Raw genomic sequence first — 26,397 nt, 5'->3', positions numbered from 1 at the left:
TTTCTAAAGTCTTCGAAAGCCAAGTTAACAAACAGATCACCGACCATTTCGAATCCCACCGTACCTTCTCCGCTATGCAATCTGGTTTCCGAGCTGGTCATGGGTGCACCTCAGCCACGCTCAAGGTCCTAAACAATATCATAACTGCCATCGATAAGAGACAATACTGCAGCTGTATTCATAGACCTGGCCAAGGCTTTCGACTCTGTCAATCACCACATTCTTATTGGCAGACTCAACAGCCTTGGTTTCTAAAATGACTGCCTCGGCCTGGTTCACCAACAATTTCTCAGATAGAGTTCAGTGTGTCAAATCGGAGGGCCTGTTGTCTGGAGCTCTGGCTGTCTCTATGGGGGTGCCACAGGGTTCAATTCTCGGGCTGACTCTTTTCTCTGTATACATCAATGATGTTGCTCTTGCTGCTGGTGATTCTCTGATCCACCTCTACGCAGACGATACCATTCTGTATACTTCTGGCCCTTCTTTGGACACTGTGTTAACTAACCTCCAGACGAGCTTCAATGCCATACAACTCTCCTTCCGTGGCCTCCAACTGCTCTTAAATGCAAGTAAAACTAAATGCATGCTCTCCAACCGACCACTACCAGCACCTGCCTGCCCGTCCAGCATCACTACTCAGGACCGTTCTGACTTAGAAAATGTGGACATCTACAAATACCTAGGTGTGTGGTTAGACTGTAAACTCTCCTTCCAGACTCACATTAAGCATCTCCAGTCCAAAGTTAAATCTAGAATCGGCTTCCTATTTCGCAACAAAGCATCCTTCACTCATGCTGTCAAACATACCCTCGTAAAACTGACTATCCTACCGATCCTTGACTTCGGCAATGTCATTTAGAAAATAGCCTCCAACACTCTACTCGGCAAATTGGATGCAGTCTATCACAGTGCCATCCGTTTTGTCACCAAAGCCCCATACACTACCCACCACTGTGACCTGTATAATCTCGTTGGCTGGCCCTCACTTCATATTCATCGCCAAACCCACTGGCTCCAGGTCATCTATAAGTCTTTGCTAGGTAAAGCCTCATCTCAGCTCACTGGTCACCATAGCAGCACCCACCCGTAGCACGCGCTTCAGCAGGTATATTTCACTGGTCTCCCCCAAAGCCAATTCCTTTTATGGCCGCCTTTCCTTCCAATGACTGGAACGAATTGCAAAAATCACTGAAGCTGGAGACTCATTTCTCCCTCACTAACTTTAAGCACCAGCTGTCAGAGCAGCTCACAGATCACTGCACCTGTACATAGCCCATCTGTAAATAGCCCATCCAACTACCTCATCCCCATACTGTTATTATTTTTTGCTTGTTTGCACCCCAGTATCTCTACTTGCACATTCATCTTCTGCACATCTAGCACTCCAGTGTTTAATTGCTAAATTGTAATTATTTTGCCACTATGGCCTATTTATTGCCTTACCTCTCTTATCTTACCTCATTTGCGCACACTGTATATATACTTTTTTCCTATTGTGTTATTGACTGTATGTTTGTGTAACTCTGTTGTTTGTGTCACACTGCTTTGCTTTATCTTGTCCAGGTCGCAGTTGTAAATGAGAACCTGTTCTCAACTAGCCTACCTGATGAAAAATAAATATGCTAGCTAAGCACATAGCTATGTGACCTGTTAGCAAAGATTACGATTATTAGCCATTTCATCTGTGGTGTTAGCTAGCTATATTAGCTACTATGCTAGCTAGCTGGCTAGATAAGCATGGTCCTAAGATATCAGATAGCTAGCTACGTTGGCTGTTAGCTCCTAACATTAGCTGGTTATCATTTTTACACATGCACCATTTTCGGCAACGAGACATTTCCCCCTACCCTCGTTGTCCTTGTTAGATATTATGTACATTTATGACTTGGTAGCAAATGCCATTGCCATTGAGCTAGTTGTTATAGTAGCAGTACACAGCACCAAGTGATATGAGCGATGGAAAGAGATGTGGAAGTAAACGGAGTTACAGCCTCTCTATCCAATCGTAGCATAGGATACAAGTTAGAACCCGCCCATTTCTTGACAGATGGCTGAACTAGCCAATTGAGTTGTTTTGGATTTTGTCCTGGTAGGTGAGTTGTTTACAGTTGTGTCCTGACAACAGAAAAAACATTTTTCCCGATCACAGAAAATTACAAAAATAAGCATCCTAAGCATTTCAGCGTTTCATAAGCATCCGTGGTCACAAATCATGAAGTTACGTTGGACCCATTTACATTGAATAGATGTTATTTTATATCCTCAAACTAACAGCAGTGCCTACATGCCGGAGTGATGCTTCTATGCAAATGTTGTTGATCAGTAGGCTAATATATTGTATATTCGGACCCCTTGACTTTTTCCAAAAATGTTTTACGTTGCAGCCTGATTATAAAATTGATTCAATCGTTCCCCCCCCCCCCCCCCCCCCCCTCAATCTACACACAATACCCCATAATGACAAAGCAAAAAAAAACTGTATTTAGATTTTTTTGCTAATTTATAAAATAAAACTGATATTTCAGACCCTTTACTCAGTGCTTTGTTAAAGCACCTTTGGCAGAGATTACAGCCGCAAGTCATCTTGGGTATGACGCTAGAAGCTTGGAAGACCTGTATTTGGGGAGTTCCTCCCATTCTTCTCTGCAGATCCTCTCAAGCGCTATCAAGTTGGATGGAGATTTGCACAACTTTTTTCTGGTCTCTCCAGAGATGTTCGATCGGGTTCAAGTCCGGGCTCTGGCTGGGCCACTCAAGGACTTTCAGAGACTTGTCCCGAAGCCACTCCTATGTTGTTTTGGCTGTGTGCTTAGGGTTGTTGTCCTTTTTGGAAGGTGAACCTTCACCCCAGTCTGAGGTCTTGAGCGCTCTGGATCAGGTTTTCATCAAGGATTTCTTGGTACTGTGCTGCAGAGATGGTTGTCCTTCTGGAAGGTTCTCCCATCTCCACAAAGGAACTCTGGAGCTCTGTCAGAGTGACCATCGGGTTCTTGGTTACCTCCCTGACCAAGGCCCTTCTCCCCCGGTTGCTCAGTTTGGCGGGGTGGCCAGCTCTAGGAAGAGTCTTGGTGGTTCCAAACTTCTTCCATTTAAGAATGATGGAGGCCACTGTGTTCTTGGGACCTTCAATGCTGCAGAAATGTTTTGGTACCCTTACCCAGATCTGTGCATCGACACAATCCTGTCTCTGAGCTCTACGAACAATTCCTTCTACCTCATGGTGTGGTTTTTGCTCTGACATGCACTGTCAATTGTGGGGCCTTATGTGTGCCTTTCCAAATCATGTCCAATCAATTGAATTGACCACAGGTGGACTCCAATCAAGTTGTAGAAACATCTCAAGGATCAATGTAAACAGGATGCACCTATGCAAAGGGTCTGAATACTTATGTAAATAAGGTATCTGACTCCACTGATCAGCCAAATCTAGCTCAATAACTCGATGCATGCACACACCCCTATTGAATATGCATTTACTTGTATTGTGAGTAGGCATAGGCCATCTTCATTTACATTTTATCAAGAGATTTACCATTCAAATAAAATTATTACCATTATGTTTTGTAGTTAGATTGGTAAAAGCAAAGTAATGTATTGTTTGATTTTAAAATTGATACATTAATGTGTACATGGCTCTTTGGGGAAATTCTGTTATCAAAATGTTCACATTTTAAAGCGGCAATCGGTAGTAGAAACAATAGTAATGCCTACTCCCCACCCCTGGTTCGGTAAAAAGCTGAGGCATGGGGCTGGAGACATTGAATCACTCTCAAATTCATAGACCGAGCTTTGGATGCAAGGATTGGTCATCCATGATATCAAAATTAGTTTTAACCATGGTTTGAGGCTATATAGTGTTTGTTTACAAACATTGGAGTGAAATAAGCTTATATTTTGGGTTCTGTTGGGGTGTGACAGTTGAATTAAGCTTATGAGGCATTTATACGTTTATATTCATCAAGAATCAATGGGTACATATCATTAGTCCAAAAATGAATGTAGAAACTGCTGATTGCCCCTTTAATGATATTGAATATCGGCCTAAAATATCATCCATCTGCCTCCTTTTTTATAGATATTTTTTACCGCTATTCACTAAGATATCAAATGTGATCTTGACTCGTCATTTCAAATATGATCACGTTGAACAGCCTTTTGACTCATTGTCTATGTTTTATTCAACAGCATTCAAAAAGCCCAAAGGATGAGAACCTCTGACCTTTCTAGTCTGAACTGGCTTCAAACCGAACTGAGGGGAATCGTCTACAGTTCAAACAACTAGGTGGCCCATGGCTGCCACCACCACTCCTGTCAAGTCACAGCTTCAAAGGATTTACTCCCCTATGGCGTTCTGAGAAACGAAAAAGAGAAAAGAAACTGCTTGGATCACAGGGATTTATTTGTGAAGTAAATGTATAGGCCTACACAGGTATGTATCAGCTGGTGTGTTTATAAAGGTCGTCTCCTAATCTTATCCCTCTCCACGCCTACTTGTCGGTTGACTGCTTTTTTGAGGGAAAACTCCAAACGAACCAAGGAGAGTGATAGTTGGGGTGTTGCGGTCCCATGAGAGACTCCGCAGGGGGACCGACAATCACGCCATGAGTAGTACTTTAGGTAACAAAGACAAAGACTGGAAAGAGAAGGACCTGAAAGGAGGTCCGACAGGAGGGAAAGAAAGGGAAAAAGAGGCCAAGGCGGCCCTGGCTGGCTTAGGCGGCAAAGACTGCGGCAAGGATCCCAAGGCCAAAGGGAAAGATGCCAAAGAAGGAAAGAAGGATGCAGGTTCCGCGTCGCCCGCCGTCGCCTTCTCCGTGGACAACACGATAAAGAGGCCCAACCCGGCGCCGGGGACGCGCAAGAAGTCCAGCAACGCCGAGGTATGATGAGATGAAGATACTTTATTATAAAACACACAGCCTAACGTATCATAACGTACACATTATTTGTGGTTGAAAATATATTTTTTATCGAAACGCATATTAATAAGACACATTATTTGTGTTCCTATGTGGTAGTTGGTAGAGCATAGCGCTTGCAATGCTATGGTCAAGGGTTTTGTTTTTGTGAAGTTGCAGATATATATATATATATATATCTCGGCAACTTCACAAAACAAAACCCTTGACCATAGCATTGCAAATATATATATGTATATATATATATATATGTATGTGTGTGTAAATAAATAAACATGTTTTTTTTTGGGGGGGGGGGTAACTGTTTGGACATGGGCAGCCTGAAAAAAGCCCGCCTAGGACTTTTATTTGCAGAAACAAACCTGTAATATATGCCATTTAGAAGACACTTTAACCCAAAGTGACTTAAAGCAGTGCGTGCCATCAGACTGCTGAACAATCTGTCTTATATATATAATACCCCAACTGTTTATATATATATATATGCAACATGTAGTGTTGGTCCCATGTTTCATCAGCTGAAAAAAAAAAAAAGATCCCAGAAATGTTCCTCAGCACCAAAAGAGTATTTATCTCAAATTTTGTGCACAAATTTGTTTACATCGCTGTTAGTGAGCATTTTTTCTTTGCCAAGATAATCCATCCACCTGACAAGTGGGGCATATCAAGAAGCTGACTCAACAGCATGATCATTACACAGGTGCACCTTGTGCTGGGCACAATAAAAGGACACTCTAAAATGTGCAGTTTTGTCACAATGCAATGTTGGCATGCTGACTGCAGGAATGTCCACCAGATCTGTTGCCAGAATTTTAATGTTAATTTCTCTAGCATAAGCTGCCTCCAACGTCATTTTAGAGAATTTGGCAGTACGTCCAACAGGCCTCAAAACCGCGGACCACATGTATGGCGTTGTGTAACTTTCGGATCCAGATGTAAAGTATGTATAAAAGATAATGGACCAATATACTTTTCAATAAGATCATCTTTGAGAACAAATATTCTGTCTAAAATGTATGTTTGAGTCACTCCGATAGCATAAGCCATGGCAAAATGTGTAGAATTGCAGGAAATTAGCTTTAAAATTGCACATTTTCGTCTCCGCTACATGGCAAAATGTGTAGAAATTTCAAAATATTGGGTTGGCGTCTACACCATTGGCGTCCACACCATGGCCACGCCCACCACCTAAGCCCAATTTTGATCCAGAAAAAACCTGTTATTATTATTCTACATCACACAACACAGCGTTTCTCAAACTCAGTCCTGGGGACCCCAAGGGGGGCACATCTTTTTTTAATTCTAGCACAGCACCATTCATTCAAATAATCAAAGCTTGTTGATGAGTCGATTTATTTAAATCAGCTGTGTAGTGCTAAGGCAAACTAACTGTGGGTCCTCAAGACTGAGTTTTGGAAACACGTAACATGTCTTCAATAACATGGACACACAACTTTCCCATTCCCAGGTGATCAAAGAGCTCAACAAGTGCCGTGAGGAGAACTCCATGCGTCTGGACCTGTCCAAGCGTTCCATCCACATGTTACCCACCTCCATCAAGGAACTCACCCAGCTGGCAGAGCTCTACCTGTACAGCAACAAGCTCCAGAGCCTCCCCTCAGAAGTGGGCTGCCTGTCTGGCCTGGCCACCTTAGCCTTGAGTGAGAACTCCCTAACCAGCCTACCAGAGTCCTTGGACTCCCTGAAGAAGTTGAGGATGCTGGACCTGAGGCATAACAAACTGAGGGAGATACCGGCGGTGGTTTACCGGGTGACGTCGCTGACCACACTGTACCTGAGGTTCAACCGGATCACGGCAGTGGAGAGGGACATCCGGAACCTGGCGAAGTTGACCATGCTCAGCATCCGTGAGAACAAGATCAAACAGCTGCCTGCCGAGATAGGTGAGGGAGATGGGGGAGGAGGGAAATAGAGAGATGAGTGGGGGGAGGGAGATGTGAGTGGGGGAAAGAAGTGAGTGGGAGGAGAGCGGGAGGGAGAGTCATCCACGAGCACAAGATCAAACCGATGAGTGTTGAGGAGGAGGAGGGAGGGAGTCGAGGCTGGCAGATTGGGTTCTTGATGACAATGACGATGCATCATCATTTTTGCATAAGCCGGGAGCGTACACACTCTTTTGGCCCTGATTTTAGCTGTCCCAGACAAGTTTGAGATCGGAGACAAAATCCCCATGTCGTTGCGTACTTGGGGCGCATGGCCGTCACCGACGCTCAGTTCAGTGATGCAATACGAGGGCTACCAATCCCATCTTTCAGACGTCCCAATATTTTCAAAATCTCCAATGCTCTTGTAGTGTGAGAGGTGCAATGACACGTTTTGAGAACAGTGATCAGCAATAGCCAATGAGAGCTCGCCAGAGAATAAGCCAGTGAGATGATGATGTTGAATCACATCACCCAGAATGTGTAGACTCTCCAGCAGGAGTGATTACTACTAGTATGTGTTTGTACTTGCCTTTAACCAAAGCCAAAGTATCAAATCGTTACAGCTCTGAAGTTCACTACCAATGTTATTCAATTCCAAATGTATTGGCTAGATATTTCAACACTGTATGGCAAGCGTGAATGTCTGACTGAAAACGTTTGAGGCTTGTTTGAGCCACAGCTTGTTGTAGCTACGTTAACGATCTAATCACATTGTTTTCGCGAGACAGCGTTAAATGTGAGCAGCTCAGCGACGTTAGGATTTTGAAAGTCGTCTAGTGTAAACCCGGCATTACAGAAGACATTGCTGCAGTGTTGTGAATAAGCTAAAGCCATAAGCTAAACCAGTCTTTTAATAACTCTGATTGCGGTTCTTGTCCAGATTAGTCACGTTTGTGTGTTGACTGTTGTATTGGCCCTGCCTCTCTGCAGGGGAGCTCTGTAACCTCATCACCCTGGACGTAGCCCATAACCAGCTGGAACACCTACCCAAGGAGATTGGCAACTGCACCCAGATCACCAACCTGGACCTACAGCACAACGAGCTACTGGACCTACCAGAAACTATAGGTGAGACTGACCGGGACCTCAGCAGTCAGAAATGTTCTCTCCTCAATGCAATTTGGGCAATCATCTGCCTATACTCAGCCTACAGGATACCGATACTGACACAGCTGCACAGTGCACATTCTTAACTGTACATTGTGATGACTAGGATAAACATTTGAGAATTCTCATTAATTGTATAATCTACAGTTTTAGGAACTGCAAGTGCTGGTATTTAAGATAAGATGGTACTTTATTGATCCCCCAGAGGGCAAATATGATTGCACCAGCCAATACATACATACATACATTTCATACATTTGAAACGTTTAACATGATATCTGATATCTGACTTTGTTGATTGTCATTTTTGTATTTAACCTTCTCTCGTTGCAGGTAACTTGTCAAGCATAAACCGCTTGGGTCTGCGGTACAACCGGTTGTCAGCCATCCCCAGGTCGCTAGCCAAGTGCAGAGAACTGGAAGAGCTTAACCTAGAAAACAACAACATCTCCGTGTTACCAGAAGTGAGTGGTGCTTTTAGTGATTACTGCATTTAATGGTATTGTTAGGGGTATAGCAGATCTATCTACCTCCTCCTCTCTATCCCAGGGTCTCCTGTCTAGTCTGGTGAATCTGACCAGTCTAACCCTAGCGAGGAACTGTTTCCAGTCCTACCCGGTGGGAGGACCCTCCCAGTTCTCCACCATCTACTCTCTCAACATGGAGCACAACCGCATCAACAAGATCCCCTTTGGAATCTTCTCCAGGGCCAAAGTCCTCAGCAAACTCAACATGAAGGTAAGGATGCTGTCCACTGTTACGTGTTGTCATCTCCTTCCCTCTTTTTTGATGACTTCTAGTAAAAGAGGACCAAGACGATAGTCCCAGACATTATGTAGGCAGGACAATGTCTCTTTCTTCGGACGTTAAAGGGATAGTTGGTGAATTTGGCAATGAAGCCCTTTATGTACTTCCCAGAGTCGTGGATACCATTTTTATGAATCTGCGTCCAATATGAAAGAAGTTAGTGGTAGTTTCGTGAGCCAATGCTAACTAGCGTTAGTGCAATGACTGGAAGTCTATAGGAACAGTCATTGTGCCAAAACTAGCAATAGCAACTTCCTTCAAACTGCACGCAGAGACAAAAAATGGTATCCACGATTTCATCTGACTCTGGGGAAGTAGATAAAGGGCCTCATTGCCAAAATCCCCAACTATCCCTTTAAGATTGACAATGGTTGGTGATGGTGGTGGCTTAGGTAAAGAGCTGACATGAGCAACACCTTATTGAACAATGTCTTCTTTCTGCTCTGGAATTGTTGTCAATGTCGTTGTTTTTTTTTCAGGACAACCAGTTGACGTCTCTGCCTCTAGACTTTGGCACGTGGACCAGTATGGTGGAGCTCAATCTGGCCACCAATCAGCTGACAAAGATCCCAGAGGACATCTGCGGTCTCGTTTCGCTTGAGGTGAGGACTAGATAGAATTCCCAGATGGGATCTTTCCTGAGAAATGTAGACTTTGTACTTTTCTGATGCCGTCATCAATTCATACATTATTCAACCTGACCAGAAAATCTAAATTATTATCACTCTCCCATTTCAGCATACAGTAGGTGATCAACTATTTAGTTATTTTTAGGTCTGTAACACAAGCTACAGGTTGTGACAGTTCGCTTCAGTGTTCTGAAACGTCTGTTTTGTTCACAGGTCTTGATATTGTCCAACAATCTTCTCAAGAAGTTGCCACATGGTATTGGCAACCTGAGGAAACTACGGGAGCTCGACTTGGAGGAGAACAAGTTGGAATCGCTCCCGAATGAAATCGCTTACCTGAAAGATTTACAGGTTTGATACTATTACGCTGTTTCCCTACACTGTCACGTAAGCATTTAGGCCTACCTTTAACTAAAATGTGTTGAGTTATAAACCATTCAAAGACCACTAACAGATGTAGTAATACTGTAGTGCTGTGATGAGTAATTTCATTGATACAAGTATTCTTTCTTCTACTTTTAAAGGCCCAATGCATAAAAATAAAATACAAAGATTTATATATACAGTTTATAGTGCCTTCGGAAAATATTCAGACCCTTTGACTTTTTCCACATTTTGTTACGTTACAGCCTTATTCTAAAATTGATTAAATAGTTTTTTCCCATCATCAATCTAGACACAATACCCCACAATGACAAAGCGAAAATGTTTTTTTTACGTAAGTATTCAGACCCTTTGCTATGAGACTCAATATTGAGCTCTTGTGCATCCGGTTTCCATTGATCGTCCTTGATGTTACTACTCCTGAGTGGTGCAGTGGTCTCAGGCACCATCTCAGTGCTAGAGGCGTCACTACAGACCCTGTTCGATTCCAGGCTGTATCACAACCGGCCGTGATTGGGAGTCCCATAGGGTGGCGCACAATTGGCCCAGTGTTGTTAGGGTGTGGCCGTGGTAAGCCGTTACTGTAAACAAGAATTTGTTCTTAACTGACTTGCCTAGTTAAATAAAGGTAAAAAGTAAACTACAACTTGATTGTTCAACTCTGGTAAATTCAATTGATTGGACATGATTTGGAAAGGAACATACAAGGCCCCACAGTTGACAGTGCATGTCAGAGCAAAAACCAAGCCATGGGGTCGAATGAATTGTCCGAAGAGCTCAGAGACAGGATTGTGTCGAGGCACAGATCTGGGGAAGGGTACCAAAACAATTCTACAGCATTTGAAGGACCCAAAGAACACAGTGGCCTCCATCATTCTTAAAATGGAAGAAGTTTGGAACCACCAAGACTCTTCCTAGAGCAGGCCGCCCGGCCAAACTAAGCAATCGGGAAGAAAGGACTTGGTCAGGGAGGTGACCAAGAACCCGCTGGTCACTCTGACAGAGCTCTAGAGTTCCTCTGTGGAGATGGGAGAAATCCCAGAAGGACAACAATCTCTGCAGCACTCCACCAATCACACCTTTATGGTAGAGTGGCCAGACGGAAGCCACTCCTCAGTAAAAGGCACATGATAGCCCACTTGGTGTTTGCCAAAAGGCACCTAAAGACTCTCAGACAATGAGAAACAAGATTCTCTGGTCTGATGAAACCAAGATTGAACTCTTTGGACTGAATGCCAAGCGTCACGTCAGGAAGAAACCTGGCACCATCCCTATGGTGAAGCATGGTGGTGGCAGCAGCCTGCTGTGGGGATGTTTTTCATCTGCAGGGGCTGGAAGACTAGTCAGGATCGAGGTAAAGATGAACTGAGCAAAGTACAGAGAGATCCTTGATGAAAACCTGATCCAGAGCGCTCAGGACCTACGACTGGGGCGATGGTTCACCTTCCAAAAGGACAACGACCCTAAGCACACAGCCAAGACGACACAGGAGTGGCATCGGGACAAGTCTCTGAATGTTCTTGAGTGGCCCAGCCAGAGCCTGGACTTGAACCCAATCAAACATCTGGAGAGACCTGAAAATAGCTGTGCAGCAACGCTCCCCATCCAACCTGACAGAGCTTGAGAGGATCTGCAGAGAAGAATGTGAGATACTCCCAAGCTTGTAGCGTCATACCCAAGAAGACTCAAAGCTGTAATTACTGCCAAAGGTGCTTCAACAAAGCACTGAGTAAAGGGTCTGAATACTTATGTAAATGTGATAATTTCTAAAAACCTGTTTTTGCTTTGTCATTATTGGGTATCGTGTGTAGATTGAGGGGGGGAAAAACAATTGAATCAGTTTTAGAATAAGGCTGTAATGTAACAAAATGAAAAAAGTCAAGAGGGCTAAATACTTTCTGAATGCACTGTATATACAGAAGTACATGGACCCCTTCAAATTAGTGGATTTGGCTATTTCAGCCACACCTGTTGATGACTGGTGTATAAAATTGAGCACACAGCCATGCAATCTCCATAGGACAACATTGGCAGTAGAATGGCCTTAGTGTAGAGCTCTGTGACTTTCAACGTGGCACCGTTATAGGATGCCACCTTTCCAACAAGTCATTTCGTAAAATGTCTGCCCTTCTAGAGCTGCTACGGTCAACTGTAAGTGTTATTGTGAAGCGGAAATGTCTAGGAGCAACAACGGCTCAGTCGTGAAGTGGTAGATCACACAAGCTCACAGAACGGGACCGCCAAGTACTGAAGCGTGTAGAGCGTAAAAATAATCTGTCCTCGGTTGCAACACTCACTACTGACTTCCAAACTGCCTCTGGAAGCAGCGTCAGCACAAGACCTGTCGGTCAGGAGTTTCATGAAATGGCTTTCCATGGCCAAGCAGCCGCACGCACACAAGCCTAAAATCACCATGCACAATGCCAAGCACAATGCCAAGCGTCGGCTGGAGTGGTGTAAAGCTCGCCGCCATTGGACTCTGGAGCAGTGGAAATGCATTCTCTGGAGCGATGACTTATGCTTCACCATCTGGCAGTCCCCATCGAACACCTTTGGGACGAATTGGGACGCCGACTGCGAGCCAGGCTTAATCGGTCAACATCAGTGCCTGACCTCACTAATGCTCTTGTGGCTGAATGGAAGCAAGTCCCCACAGCAATGTTCCAACATCTAGTGGAAAGCCTTTCCAGAAGAGTGGAGACTGTTATAGCAGCAAAGGGGATACCAACTCCATATTAAGGCCCATGATTTTGGAATGAGATGTTTGACGTGCAGGTGTCCACATACTTTTCTATTTCCACACTGTAATGTTGGAATAATGCTGTGAAATTGTAAAAATTATGATAATGCTCTTTTAGTGTAAGAGCTGTTTGAAAAGACTGTCTCTAAAATGTAAGCCTGTTTTGGTGGATTGGAATTTTGGCCTGACATCACCAAGTGGTAAATGAGTTAATAGACCAATAAGAAAGAGTCCCAAACCAATAAGAGCTAGTTTTCACTTGTCCCCTCACCACTCCCAGACACTCCTAGCAAAATTCTTGCTGGAGAAATTGCTCTTGGATAATAATCTGTTTTTTCATTTATTTTCAATTGAAAACAATCAAACAATTTATTGATCTGCTGCATTGGACCTTTTTAAATAAACCATTTTATATCTCCAGGGTTTGAACGATGGAGCTCAGAATAATTTATTCACCAACGTTTCGACAGCTAAGCTGTTTTCATCATGTGATATTGACATTCCATTTTTGCTTGTATCCTATCAGAAACTAGTGTTGACCAATAATCAGCTGACCACGTTGCCCCGTGGGATCGGTCACCTCACCAACCTGACCCACCTGGGTCTGGGAGAGAACCTGCTGCAGCACCTGCCAGAGGAGATCGGTAAATACATTTTACCTCATACCACTGGGTACTGGTCTGTTTCTGCTGAGACCACTCCTTGTACTCTGTCATTTGCCAAATATACAGAAAGACTGGTACCCAGGCTACATACAACTCAGACTAGGAGTGAATCTCAAAAGTACTTCCTTGATTCTTTCCATCCTCACCTGAACTCCAAATGTCATTGAGAAACAAGGAGCTTATTGGAGGAGGTCACAAGCTTTCATTTGGATACTTACACTTGACAGAATAGAGAGAACTACATGTGGTCCTTTGTAGGTCAGTTGGTAGACCATGGCGCTTGTAAAGCCAGGGTAGTGGGTTAGATTCTTGGAACCACCAATACTTAAAATGTATGCACGCATGACTAAGTCGCTTTGGATAAAAGCGTCTGCTAGATGGCTTATATTTATATATTACATATAAAACATAACTTCAGCTAAACAATTTAATTAGCATATTTTAGTCCCAGCAATCTACAGCCCATCAATAATTACTGTATGTACCAGCTGATGATCTGTCTGTCTGTGCCTCCAGGTAGAATATAACACTCCTGTATCCTCCACCCCTCCTGTATCCTCCACCCCTCCTATCTCCCTATATCCCTCTCTCCATCCTTTCCTCCCTCCCTCCCTCCTTTCTTTCCATCCTAGGTACACTGGAGAACTTGGAGGAGCTGTACCTCAATGACAACCCCAACCTGCACAGCCTCCCGTTTGAGCTGGCCCTGTGCAGCAAGCTGTCCATCATGAGCATCGAGAACTGTCCTCTCAGCCATCTGCCCCCACAGATCGTCGCCGGGGGCCCCTCCTTCATTATCCAGTTCCTCAAGATGCAGGGGCCCTACCGTGCCATGGTCTGATAGGGCCCGGAGGCCAAGATTGTGGTCTGGGAGCTGATTTGATGGCTGATATACCAGGCCCACGCAAGGCCTGTGATCTGACAACGGACCACGCCCATAATTGGATAGACCACGCCCATATTCTGAAGGCTGACGCCCACCCATTCAGACACCCCACCCAATCCCTTACCTATCCAACTACGTGTGTCATACACTGTAAAAAAACAACAACAACAAAAAACTAAATGTACAAAAAGGGGAGGAAAACATTTTCAGTTCATACATTATCTATCTATATGCGGAAAAAAACGAAACAAGTACATTTATATTGAGACTGTGCTCCAGCGTTTCTGTTGAGGAATCATAGCCATTTAGAAGGCCAACTTCTCTAATATTTTATTCCCGAATCATGTAAGACAAAACTTAAAGGGTCATTACACAACTTATTTATTTTTTTTACATTATATTCATTAACTCCAGCACCATACGATACATAATCTGTTTTCATACATATGAAGACACTGGTATAGTGCTGGAGGTAATGAATAGGAGATTAAAAAGTGGTGGAATTGCCCTTTAATATCTCTACCACGTTTTGCCAAAACGGATCATGTATATTGAGTAACAATGAGCTAAATTGGCTATGATTCTTTTAACATAGAAACCAGATTCCCAATGCCAACATATTTACAGTAATTAGGTATGTATATTAGGAGAGCTTAGGATACAACTATTGTATGCAAAAATAATATTTGAAACTTAAATTTTTACTGCTGCTGCCATTATCAATGTTCATTTTGTCATGTCTTTTTCTTTTTGATGTGTATATATTTTTTTTTTACCACTCGACTAAAGATTTGTTATCGTGAGGTTTGAGGTTAAAGAACAAAGGTCTAATGTTGATGTTTTTAATTTCACATTAATCCGTAAAAAAACAGTGCCTATATGTCCAGGAAGGTCCATTGGTTTTTCTGATGCTCTAAACACAATTGTCCATTATACAAAGGTATCATTTAGTTAAGCAAATTTTCTTTCTAGAATTATGGTTTGTTAAAAAAAAAACGTTTTACATTTCTTTTATATTAGTTCTATCATTGTTGGATGACAATGATTCAAAAAATAAAGAGATAAAAGTATACATTTTAATCAATCGCTTTTGGAGGTTTTAAATTTTAAAAAAAATAAGCAGTAATCCTTAAACAGTAAGCTAGTAATATATAACATTTATGTGAAATCTTTAATGCTTTAAAAAAATGGACTTAGCAAGTTTGACTCAAACCTTTCCAAAATAGGCAGTAATGTTGCCCTCATGTTTTAAGATATTAGATTTGTTTTTGCTTTGAGAAAAAAAGTTAAACTGTAAAAAGAGGTGATTAGATAAGTGATCTGTAGTGATTTTTATATATTCTATAAATACTGATTGTTGCCTTGAGTGCAATTTGAGTCATTGTAATGTTTACTTTTTTGCTATGTCTTCAGTGTTGGGGCTGTCATACAACGTGGAAACGATTGACCAACAACAACATATCAGGAACGTTGAAGGAAAGGTGTCAATATAACTAATGACTGACGTTGCCATGGTTACCGTCGTTAAGGTATGCCAAAAACATGAATCAAAACCCATAATTGTCATTTTACATCCAGTTTCTTTGACTGCTTTTTTAATACGCCTCTTCACGAGATCTGAAAGTTTTACTTGGCTTCCTTTTTTTTGTCCCACACTGTCCCAGCAATGATGCTGTTCTTATGCACTTTCTAAATGACATTGGCATCATCCTCTTTTAACAATGACAATATCCTTATCTCCATGGTTACGTTTAACTGGGGCATTTTTGTTTCACAGTGAAGTATTTTATCTCTTTGAACAGTTTATCATGTACATTTTATAATGGTGTCAAATGAATATTAAGGATGAGATGACAAGCTCAAAATAAATCTAAACTAGTAAGTATGTGGAGCGTCGAATTCAGACGTTTTGGCTTTCGTCCTATCAATCTTGATGGAAAATATTAGCTTGAACTGTATGTCCAATAAGGGTCTTATTGATATGTTTAAAGATGTATTAAAGTACCCCATATCTTGCTCATATGTACTACAAGCAAAATGTTTTATGTCAAATTATTGCAATTCATTGAGATCCACATTGTAAAATGTAAATCATTTTCTGTTACTATAATTTTTTTGACACTGTATTGGGTTAGTATTATATCACGTGACTGTACATTAAAATCCCAACTAAGGTAGATCAAACCAAAAGCTTTTTTGGTTTTGGAAATGAACGTGTTGCGTCCAAGCTTTGTACTCAATCATCTTTTAGTATTTATTTTCAATCAAGTGTGGGTCTAGTTTTTTGGCAGCAGCTTACGATTACAGTTTCGATGTGGGTTGTGGACTGCTAAGAAAAAACGAGGCCTGGGCAGAGCACACACCCAGACAAAATGTATTGCTGCTTCTAATCCTACCAGCAGAACCTGTTGCTGCTTGAAAAATATGCTGTAAACGATTGATGGGGCGGGAAAAGTGAGCTCTATCCTAAACAAAATCAACATCGATACACAAGACTCGTACAGTAGCCTGGCTGGGAAGATTGACCTCTGCCCTTGACCTCTGAGTTTGGGGTCACATGAGGTCTGTTGGTTTTCAAACAGATCAAATTGTTTGGACCGACGTACAACGAGGAAAAACCAAGGTGCATATTTGAGCCTATAACGACGCAGTTACAACACAATACTTTTTTTGAAAAGACAAAATGTAAAAAGGGCTTTCTTCTCGTTCACGCTCAAAGAATACCACCAGAGGCATTGCATTCCTGGTTTTATATTTAAAAAAAGCTTCGGAAGAAATGAAAAATAAAAAAATATGTAAATTGTTTTGGGGGATTGGTTGTGTATTTACATTTTAGCTATAAACAAAATGTTATTATGTGAAAATGCCTTCAGTGTAAGTACTTAAGTGAGATGTGCATTAGGGTATGCAGCGAGAGAAAAGCTGTTATCCCGTATAATGTTGAGTCTGTTTTTGTTCATATTTGTATCTATGAGCCATTTGCAAGGTGGGGTGGATGACTGACGTATATGTAGAGAACCTGAGACATAATCGTCATTATTCAGAAAAGCATTTATCAAAACAAGGAATGTAAGTTAACATGCTTTTTGGAAAAGAAATGTGTTACTTAGTCTAGGTTTGGGGGTTGTCATATTTTGGATTCTTGTATCTGAGGTTGATGACGAAGAGGTATTGTTCTGATGCATCCTAATGATTTGGAGGCGACTAGGTGGTGTTTATTATTCAATCGTCTATTTTTGAGTCATAGAAAGTGTAATCATGGCCATTTTGTTCCTTTTTTTTATTGTAGCAAAATGTATTTTGTGTCTCAATCCTTTTTCTTGCCTGGCTATGTTGTGTAGGAAACCAAGCATGTTGAAAAATGTTTTTTTGTCTGGGTCAGAACTACGTTGGGGTGGCGATTCGTTGTATATAGAAGACCCGATAATGTTGCTACTATTTGGTATTTGCAAAAATGTTTCCTGTAGATTTTTTCGTACATTTCACAGTATTTGAAACATTGTACAGCCAGCAATGCTTTACCTACCTATTCTTTATCAAGCAGCCTTAACTGTTAAAAACATTTTTGTCATTAATCCTTCTTTGTGTCTGTGGCTGTAGTAGGTCACTTTCATTTTCTGTTCTTTCTTCCTTTCTAGCTCTGTGCATGCATATTTTAACCTGACCTGATGATTGATTGACAGTTCACATAAGCACTCTCCAAACTGAATTCTGTGTTCAGTTTCATTATTCTGGAACACTAGTGAGCAATAGTGAAACAACACAATTCAGTTCAGATTCCATGCTAGCTACAGGCCACCCCAAACAATCCCTATACCAGTGGTCGCCAACCCTGTTCCTGCAGTGCTACTGTCCTGTAGGTTTTTGCTCCAACCTAAACTAACGCACCTGATTCTAATAATTAGCTGGTTGATAAACTGAATCAGTTTAGTTACAACTGAGGTTGGAGCAAAAACCAACATTCATTTGACTGCCTTAAGTCGTGCACCAAGCATCCCCTCTCCCTCAACTTTCACCCAGTCAGACCTTCAGTCACTTGACTATTTTTAATCATGTATGACAGAAAATATGTTTGATATAAATAGGGGAAAATGTTTTCCCAACCTTTGTGACCAGTCACCTGACCAGAAAAAACTAAGGCTGAGCGTTATAGCCAATAATAACTATATGGCCCAGGAACCCCCCCCCCCCTTCTCAGGTCACAGCAGGGTTAGGAATAACTCCTGGCCCTAGGCCTATACATAACAAGTGAGTTGACTGTTTAATGGTCAGAAATGAGATTGAGCAACTATGTTCCAGAACTAGTACACCAAGTTATTTTTTAAAGGTTCTATTTTCTGTCTACCAATATGGGTACAGTATATGCAGATGTGACTAACTGACTACGGTGGCCACCATGGTCCAAGTTGAGGAGTATGTAAGAGAATTGGAAAAATGGTGACATGACACATTTATTTTACCTTAACATCCAACTGTTTAGTACCGAGAGACATGCCTTTACTAAAAATTACTTGGCAAATGAAATTAGAAAAAGGATTTGTTTGCTTGGTTGTAAATGACACAATTATTAATCAAAGCTGACCCATTGTAATGAAAATTATTCAGACTCCTAAGTTTGCAAAATGGGTGAAAAACTGCAATGTTTGGTGACGTTCTGCATGTACATACATAAATCGTTTTAATTAATATACCTATAAACATTTACAAATTGGAAAAAAAAGTGACTTGTAATTTTTTTTTTTAATGGTTTCACCAAAAAGTACTGCAAAATGAACATGGTTGGTTGTTTGCCGGTCACATTGAGAGAGCAGAACAGAGCTGCCTATGTCCTCAAGTAATTCCTATTTTTGTCTTTGTTCTTTTTTTCCCTTCTTCTCTGTAACTGAATTTGTATTTCTTTTCAAAACACATGAAGCAGCATTTAAGCCAAGAGTCCTGCACAGTATATGACCTTTTAGCAATGATTTGCACAAGCACAGCAAGGGCACAATTTCAAAATCCCAATCATACAGAAGAGAATGGCACTTAGACTGTTTACACAGGCAGCCCAATTCTGATCTTTTTTCCCACTAATTGGTCTTTTGACCAATCACACAAGAGTTTTTCACATCAGCTCTTTTTCAGAGCTAATCTGATTGGTCAAAAGACCAATTAGTGAAAAAAGATCAGAATTGGGCTTCCTGTCTAAACGCAGCCCAAGTGTCTGTCTCAAAGTAAGAGTGCTGATGTAGGATCCGTTTCGTCTTTTAGATCATATTGAATAAGATGATATGGACAGGTGGAGACCTGATCCTAGATCAGCACTCCTACTGTGAGATGCTTTTTGAACACTGGCCCAGGGTCCCACCTGTCCATGTAATCTTATTCAGTATGATCTAAAGGGCAAAATTGATCCTAGATCAGCAGCACACCTACTCTGGAACACTTGATATGTAGGGTGCCCAAACTTGTTGCCTGAAGCTAAATGAAAAACTAAACTCATATAGGCTTTGGATTGTTGCTATACCGTCTAGGCCCAGAATGTTTTTGGGCTACGTAGATTCTAGATATCTACATTATCCGGCCCTAGCTACATTGTCTGGCCCTTTTGCTAAAGGTAAAAATTAGTTCAGTATATATCTTTGGTAGTGAAGTGCATTCAATATCTCTCTGTCTATTATAGACAGCAGTATCAGCTGGAGACATTTGAACAGTATATTGTATGTTAGTCAGCAGGGATCCATTTCAATTTGGTTAATTCCTGATGTTTGCTGAAATTACATAGAGGAGCATTGAGGGAAATTGGAATTTGATTTTGTTGTACTTCTTGACTGAATTTAAAATGGAATTGACTCTTATCCTGTTCGTCAGTTAACCCCCCCCAAAAAAAAGCAGTTGAAATGTTTCCCACATTTCAAAAAGAGACAGTATTGTGCCTTTTTTAATATGTTCAGGACTGGGCTGTTCTCTCTCAAATGTCTCTTTTGTACCTAGAAAAACGTGTCATTTGTTGTCATTCGAGTGTACAAACTTTATCATTTCAGAATGTTCTGATGTTTGTATAATACTCTTGTCATGCCTGCACAATGCTTTGGTTTTCATTTTTTATTTTGGAGGTTTTCCCACTATTTGTCAAATTGTGGAATTTAAGCTCTGAAAAAAACGGATAAATGTACTTTTAATCCAATTAATTGTAATGTGCAGTTTGTTACTTCTTCAATATAAAGAAAACGGTTACCCTGTCTTGAATTTATAAATGATGTTGTATGGATGTGTTGTTCTTTCAAATGAGAAAATATAACTGACCACTATATCAGGGACTGTGACGCAGTTTCCCGGCCAAAGATTAAGCCTGGTCGTGGACTAAAAACAAACTCAATTAGGCTTAATTAGTGTGTGGGAAACTGCCCCTATATTGTCCAATTGGATAAAGCGATAACAAATTCATAGATGGGTAAAGTTGTAAATACTGGTAGTGTCTTGCTGTTTCAATACAGTCTTACATTAGTTAAATATCTTCCTCTTTACTTCACTTATGGCACATGACTGTTTATCCCAAATGGCACCCAATACAGTGCACTGCACTACTTTTGACCAGGGTCCCTAGGATTACGGTCAAAAGTAGTGCACTATATTGGGAAAAGCGTGCCATTTGGGATACACACCTATAGTAAGGTTACGTCAGACTGACCAATGAAAGGTCTAAACCGCAATCGAAGAGCAATAACAGGCACGTAGAATATCTGAATGACTAACTTTGTGTAGAGCTGTAGTCGAGTGGTAACATTCATGGCACATGTACAACTCCCCACTGTTCAATCTCATATCCACTCATTCTTCTGTACTGCTGCTTCCCTGCCTCCAACTCTGTTTCCAAACGGTCTAAATAAAAACGATATATACATAATTACACTTTCTATTTATATGGATGGGTTACGTCTGACTTTGATTCAATATTACGGTTGATGAATTATGAATAAGTAGATGGATATGGTCTGTGTAATAAAACTGGAACTTGTACTTCTCAATCGCGACACGTTGTTCCATTCTATTGCACCTGTACCCAGAGAGATGTATAAACGGCCCTGCCTGTCCCAATACAAGAGCGCCCCCTACTGGATCATTGAAAACATGGTCCCCCACATCTCGACTCCAGTCAACATCAATTACCTTCACCCTTCAACTTCTAAATGTATTTGAATTCTAGTCAGATTGAGGTTTTTGACTGGGGTTTCAGAATACATTACATTAGACATATTACAAGTGAGGTACGTTTTTTTTCTCTTCTGTCTTGTCGTTTCCCATTTAAGCCACCACGAGAAAATGGAGAGACAGAGGAGTTTGGACGTTTTTCAACAACTGGTAAAGTATCACAATACTTCATGTGTCATCTGACCTGGCAGTTTAAATTTGGACTGCACGTGATGATGTTGCATCGGAGTACATTACAATTTAGTGCATTAACCAAATACCTTGCCTAAAGATTTACCTGGGATAGTCCTGTCTTAACCTATTTAAATTATGTCAAATATGTGACGCTTTCGCATTTTTAAAAATGTTTTATGGGAGAACAGAAGTTGGAAGCACCTATGGTCTTATTAGAAAAAGTTAAAACGCATAATAGTTCATATTGTTTTCAGTAAAAGCATAGAGTACTATGTGGTATCATTCGATACTTAACGGTAGGTTTTACCATCCTGAATGTCACATAGCATCAGTGGTGATGGCGCGCCTCAGGCTATTTCTTGCAAAGCGAATCCGAGAGACCGACGCCGGGCGCGGAAGCTTTTTCAGAAGACGACAGGTGTCACTGTATCCTCGCGCTCCATCCGCGCACTGACGCATGATAACTAGCAGTGATGTTTACTCAAAACACAGAAGTCCGCTGTCATATGATATCACACTAACAACATCTTCCTCCATTCCCCAAACACACATGATATGGTAGAAAAGCTTTATACTGATAGAAGGCTATGTTATTGAAAGCACCTGTTCTAAAATGAAAGAGTGGCTAAATTGGGCATAGACTGCCTCTTGGTGTTATCACTCTTCAAGTTGATCCAATGCGGTCTGTCTCAATAACATATGTTACAATATGCAGAAATCGCTCTGCCATTTCCTGGTTGATAAAATTCTTATAGCCTAATTTCAGTTTGTGACAAAACAAGCAATTGTATCATCTAAACTGCTATGAAATATGTTTTCAATAACCACAAATATTGTTTTTTCACCTGTTTGAAGCGGGTGTGCAAAACCGAAAATAAAATACACAAAAACTAAATTTAAGAACAGGAAGCATAGAAGTAGCGCACATGGAACAGATCTATCGCTTCTTAGACTTGCTTTCAATGAAAATGACAGATCTGTAACTCACATTTCACGGTCGTCCAAAAAGTTACATATTGCAGCATTAAACAATGGAGACACATAAAACGCCCATGATTAGGATATAGACTACTTTTATGCAGTGACCAAATAATATGTTTTTACATGTTTTGTGCACACGTAGGAAAGTATTAGACCATTTAAATAATGTGATGTTCTATGCAAGAGCCTTTGCAAATGCTTAATAAATATTGATCCATCAATGAGCATCACATGGGCTGACATTGGTTATTTTACCCTATAGGCTAACTATTAAGCTTAGGCTAAAGCCAATGTTGACTGGTCAATAGTTTACTGCTTAGTAGGCCTAGCCTATAATTATCTTACTATTGACTATGAACCCCAGCCCCTTTAGTTTTTTTCTATATCATTTTAACAGTTTTAGAATGGTTGGTGTGACAATAAATGGTGCTTCAATTGGGTTGGTTCGTGAACGGAATAGAGTTAGCGCGCGCCAAGTAAATAAAAAGTCTGTGTTTAATTTCCACGTGGTGTAGGCTACGGGTGCTGCTATAGCAACGCAGTTCTGGGAGGTTGGGGTTATAAATAGAGGGCGTGGCGGAACTGAGCTTGGAGCGGCCAACAGTAGCATAGTAGGGCGATAGTCTCCACTCATAGAACCGACGGCAGCAGCAGCAGGAGCAGCAGCCACAGGATAACGTGATTACTGCTCTATTAGCTCTCCGCTAGTGAGACAGACTTAGATACGGAGCGGATCATTCTGTGGAGAGGAAAGCTGACTGTGAAACCTTAGCTCGCGCTCTTCCATGGAACACAGAAGAGATGCGCGAGAAGCCAGCTGATTCGGGTAACTGACCTGCATGAAGTTGCTCACTGTCCATTCTATTGTCGGCCACTCAAAAGGACCCAAGTGACACAGAACAATGCTTGAGGTATGAGTTGTATTTAGTGTGTACCTGCTATATTCTTGGAAAGTATAACTAGAGAGTTATGTTGTATTTGTGTAAATTGACAGTTAAGGCATCTCCAGTTCCTGCTTTTTAAAATTCTTACTTCTGCACCTCCTATTTTTCAGATGAAGTGACAATCAGCTGTATTCAACCTAAACTGTTCTTGATCGACCAACATGCAATGGAGCGAAAAATAACTACAAAAAAAACACTGAAGAGTCCCACTCCCTCACTTTCCAGTCTTCCAGTTGCAAAGTACATGGTCTCCTGGATGACATTTGCTGACCTTACATGATTGGATCCCTGAGGATCTAAGGAGAATCAATGGCGGGGTGGGATAACATGACGAACGTGACCAATGAGACTCTTACAAGCACGACCATCATGAGCAACATGACCAATGAGACCATCCTTTGGGGTCCGCCCTATAGCCTCCAGATCTCGTTGCCTCTAACGATCCTGGTCGGGATGCTCATCCTATTGACAGTCTTCGGCAACGTCTTAGTGGTCATCGCTGTGTTTACTAGCCGGGCCCTGAAGGCCCCTCAGAACCTCTTCCTGGTTTCGTTGGCGTCGGCGGACATTTTGGTTGCGACCCTGGTCATGCCCTTCTCCCTGGCCAACGAACTCATGGGCTACTGGTACTTTGGTAAAGTCTGGTGCGAGATCTACCTTGCACTGGACGTTCTCTTCTGTACGGCATCTATCGCCCATCTGTGCGCCATTAGTCTGGACAGGTACTGGTCAATCACCAAGGCCATCGAGTACAACCTGAAACGGACACCGAGCAGGATCAAGTGCATCATCGTCATCGTGTGGGTCATCGCCGCGGTGATCTCGTTCCCGCCCCTCATCACCATGGAGAAGGAGAGCGATAAAGAGGAGGGGCCGGTGTGTAAGATCAACGAAGACAAGTGGTACATGATCTCGTCCAGTATCGGCTCGTTCTTTGTGCCCTGCGTCATCATGATCCTCGTTTACATCCGGATCTATCAGATCGCTAAGAAACGGACACGGGTACCACCGGGCGACCGGAAACCCAAAATGGCGGCCACTGTGTCGCCGGTGACGAGCAAGAAGGAGAACGGAGCTGGGGGAGTCGGAGGTGACCAACACGCTTGTCATGAGAAGCTCAACGGAGAGCAAGGAGACAGAGAGGGGGATGAACACAGAGGAGAGGACGAGAAAGAAGGGGAGATAAACGGCGTGGACATGGAGGACTCCTCATCGTCTGACCACCAGGTCAACAACCCCTGTTCTATCAAGAAGAAGAAGAAACACACAGCTAAAACCAAACTGAGCCAGATCAAACCAGGAGTGGACCACCCGGCGCTGCCCAAACTGGTGATGAGACAGAGCTCTAAGGGGAGTCGATGGAAGGGGAGACAGAACAGGGAGAAACGTTTCACCTTCGTCTTGGCTGTGGTCATTGGAGTTTTTGTCGTTTGCTGGTTCCCCTTCTTCTTTACCTACACTCTGACGGCGCTCTGTGACTCGTGTTACATACCTGACACACTGTTTAAATTCTTCTTCTGGTTCGGCTACTGTAACAGTTCAGCCAATCCCATTATCTATACAATCTTCAACAATGACTTCCGAAGGTCTTTTAAAAAGATTCTCTGCAGGGATAACCAGAGAATGCTATGATTAGACTTGGGACTTTTAAGTTGTTTGTATGTTGTTTTTTTTAATAAATTGTTATCGTGCATGGTCGGATCCGTGGCTTTAAACAAATAATGTACCTACCTGTGACAAAACATCTACATGTATTATGTTGCAAAGGCTTTTGGGGGAAAGACTAAAACCTACTACAGTACGTGCAGTAAAAGCATCAAAATGTTGTTTTTCCAAAAGTTCGGCAGCACTACGCCACACCACAGCTTGGAAACAAACTATCCTGTGAATACAGACTTTAAAAAAGCTCAACCATTCCAGCCACGTTCATCCAACATTCAACCAATGTTTTTCTACAGTTTTGTGAATGTTTGAATCACAACATTGGATAAACGTGGTCCGGAGTATGATAATATATGTAGTATTTTATGATGTTATGTTGATATGATGTTGAAATAATTGTCTCTTTCTGAGCCACCTTGTTGTGTTCTATTCATTGTTATTGAAACACACTGCCATTTTATATGATATCAAGTTACAACTGGGAGAATGGGTTACCATAGTTATGTTAAAGAATAAACATCTCTCAATGGCCATTCAGTCATGGTTTCTGAACTCTTATATGAAGGTCAACTCTGAGATGACAGCATCACAATAGTATGTTAGTATTGTTCTGTTTGCTCTTTCTCAATAACACACACACACACACACACACACACACACACACACACACACACACACACACACACAAACAGCAGTGTTACTTCTGATAATAATAATGCCTTAAGTTCATGTCTAGGGAGAGAACACAGACAATGGGATAGGGAGAAAGAAGTGAGATGGATCATTGTTCATGAATGTGCTTCAGGCACTGCGTCACTGTGAGGACAGGGAATATAGTGTGTCATTTCAGAAGTAGCACACTGTATAAGGAATAGCGTTCCATTTTGAACATAGCCTAGGAGCTGTAATCAAAGGAACAATGTTAATTCCCAGTCTGTTCAGACTGACACACACACACACACACACACACACACACTGGTAGTTAGGCAGTTATGAGAGCAGGTCTCATCCATGTTGCAGAGTAACGTATCACTTAGAGTTCCACGTACCGCCGCCTCACGCATCATTAAACCCAGGATGTGGATCTAGCTGGCTCATCAAACCAGAACCTGATAGACTGGTCATGTGCAGAACACACACACACACACTCACAAACAAACACACACTCTCTCTCTAACTACTGAGCTCACATTTAAAGAAGACATCAAATGAATGTTAGTCTAGCCCTAGCTATGAATGTTAGTCTAGCCCTAGCTATGAATGTTAGTCTAGCCCTAGCTAAGAATGTTAGTCTAACCCTAGCTATGAATGTTAGTCTAACCCTAGCTATGAATGTTAGTCTAACCCTAGCTATGAATGTTA

The 26,397-nt window shown here is 41.8% G+C and overlaps 2 protein-coding genes across 2 annotated transcripts in view; both read left to right on the top strand.

Annotated features, from left to right (window-relative positions):
* The window catches only part of shoc2 (SHOC2 leucine rich repeat scaffold protein), a 32,898-nt gene extending 12,649 nt beyond the window's left edge, over positions 1-20,249 (top strand). Inside the window, exons 2-10 of the mRNA XM_038979225.1 lie at positions 4,186-4,880; positions 6,388-6,823; positions 7,796-7,933; positions 8,306-8,436; positions 8,522-8,710; positions 9,259-9,381; positions 9,622-9,759; positions 13,059-13,176; positions 13,830-20,249. Of these exons, the coding sequence (XP_038835153.1) occupies positions 4,602-4,880; positions 6,388-6,823; positions 7,796-7,933; positions 8,306-8,436; positions 8,522-8,710; positions 9,259-9,381; positions 9,622-9,759; positions 13,059-13,176; positions 13,830-14,038 (1,761 nt within the window). The 5' untranslated portion in view covers positions 4,186-4,601 and the 3' untranslated portion in view covers positions 14,039-20,249. The remainder of the gene's footprint in view (positions 1-4,185; positions 4,881-6,387; positions 6,824-7,795; positions 7,934-8,305; positions 8,437-8,521; positions 8,711-9,258; positions 9,382-9,621; positions 9,760-13,058; positions 13,177-13,829) is intronic.
* A 2,823-nt stretch (positions 20,250-23,072) lies between these two features.
* On the top strand, positions 23,073-25,572 carry adra2a (adrenoceptor alpha 2A). The gene is made up of 2 exons (XM_038978996.1): positions 23,073-23,340; positions 23,484-25,572. The coding sequence occupies exon 2, from the start codon at positions 23,683-23,685 to the stop codon at positions 25,003-25,005; it is 1,323 nt and encodes a 440-aa protein (XP_038834924.1). The 5' UTR covers positions 23,073-23,340; positions 23,484-23,682; the 3' UTR covers positions 25,006-25,572.
* The last annotated feature ends 825 nt before the right edge of the window (positions 25,573-26,397 follow it).

The sequence above is a fragment of the Salvelinus namaycush genome, chromosome 39, assembly GCF_016432855.1.
Source record: "Salvelinus namaycush isolate Seneca chromosome 39, SaNama_1.0, whole genome shotgun sequence".
Classification (NCBI taxonomy): Eukaryota; Metazoa; Chordata; class Actinopteri; order Salmoniformes; family Salmonidae; genus Salvelinus; species Salvelinus namaycush.
The sequence above is the reverse complement of the archived record's forward strand: the minus strand, read 5'-3'. Positions and strand labels throughout refer to the sequence as shown.

Excerpts from the sequence above, each read along its gene's own strand:
- adra2a (XM_038978996.1), top strand. The coding sequence starts at position 23,683 with ATGGCGGGGTGGGATAACATGACGAACGTGACCAATGAGACTCTTACA.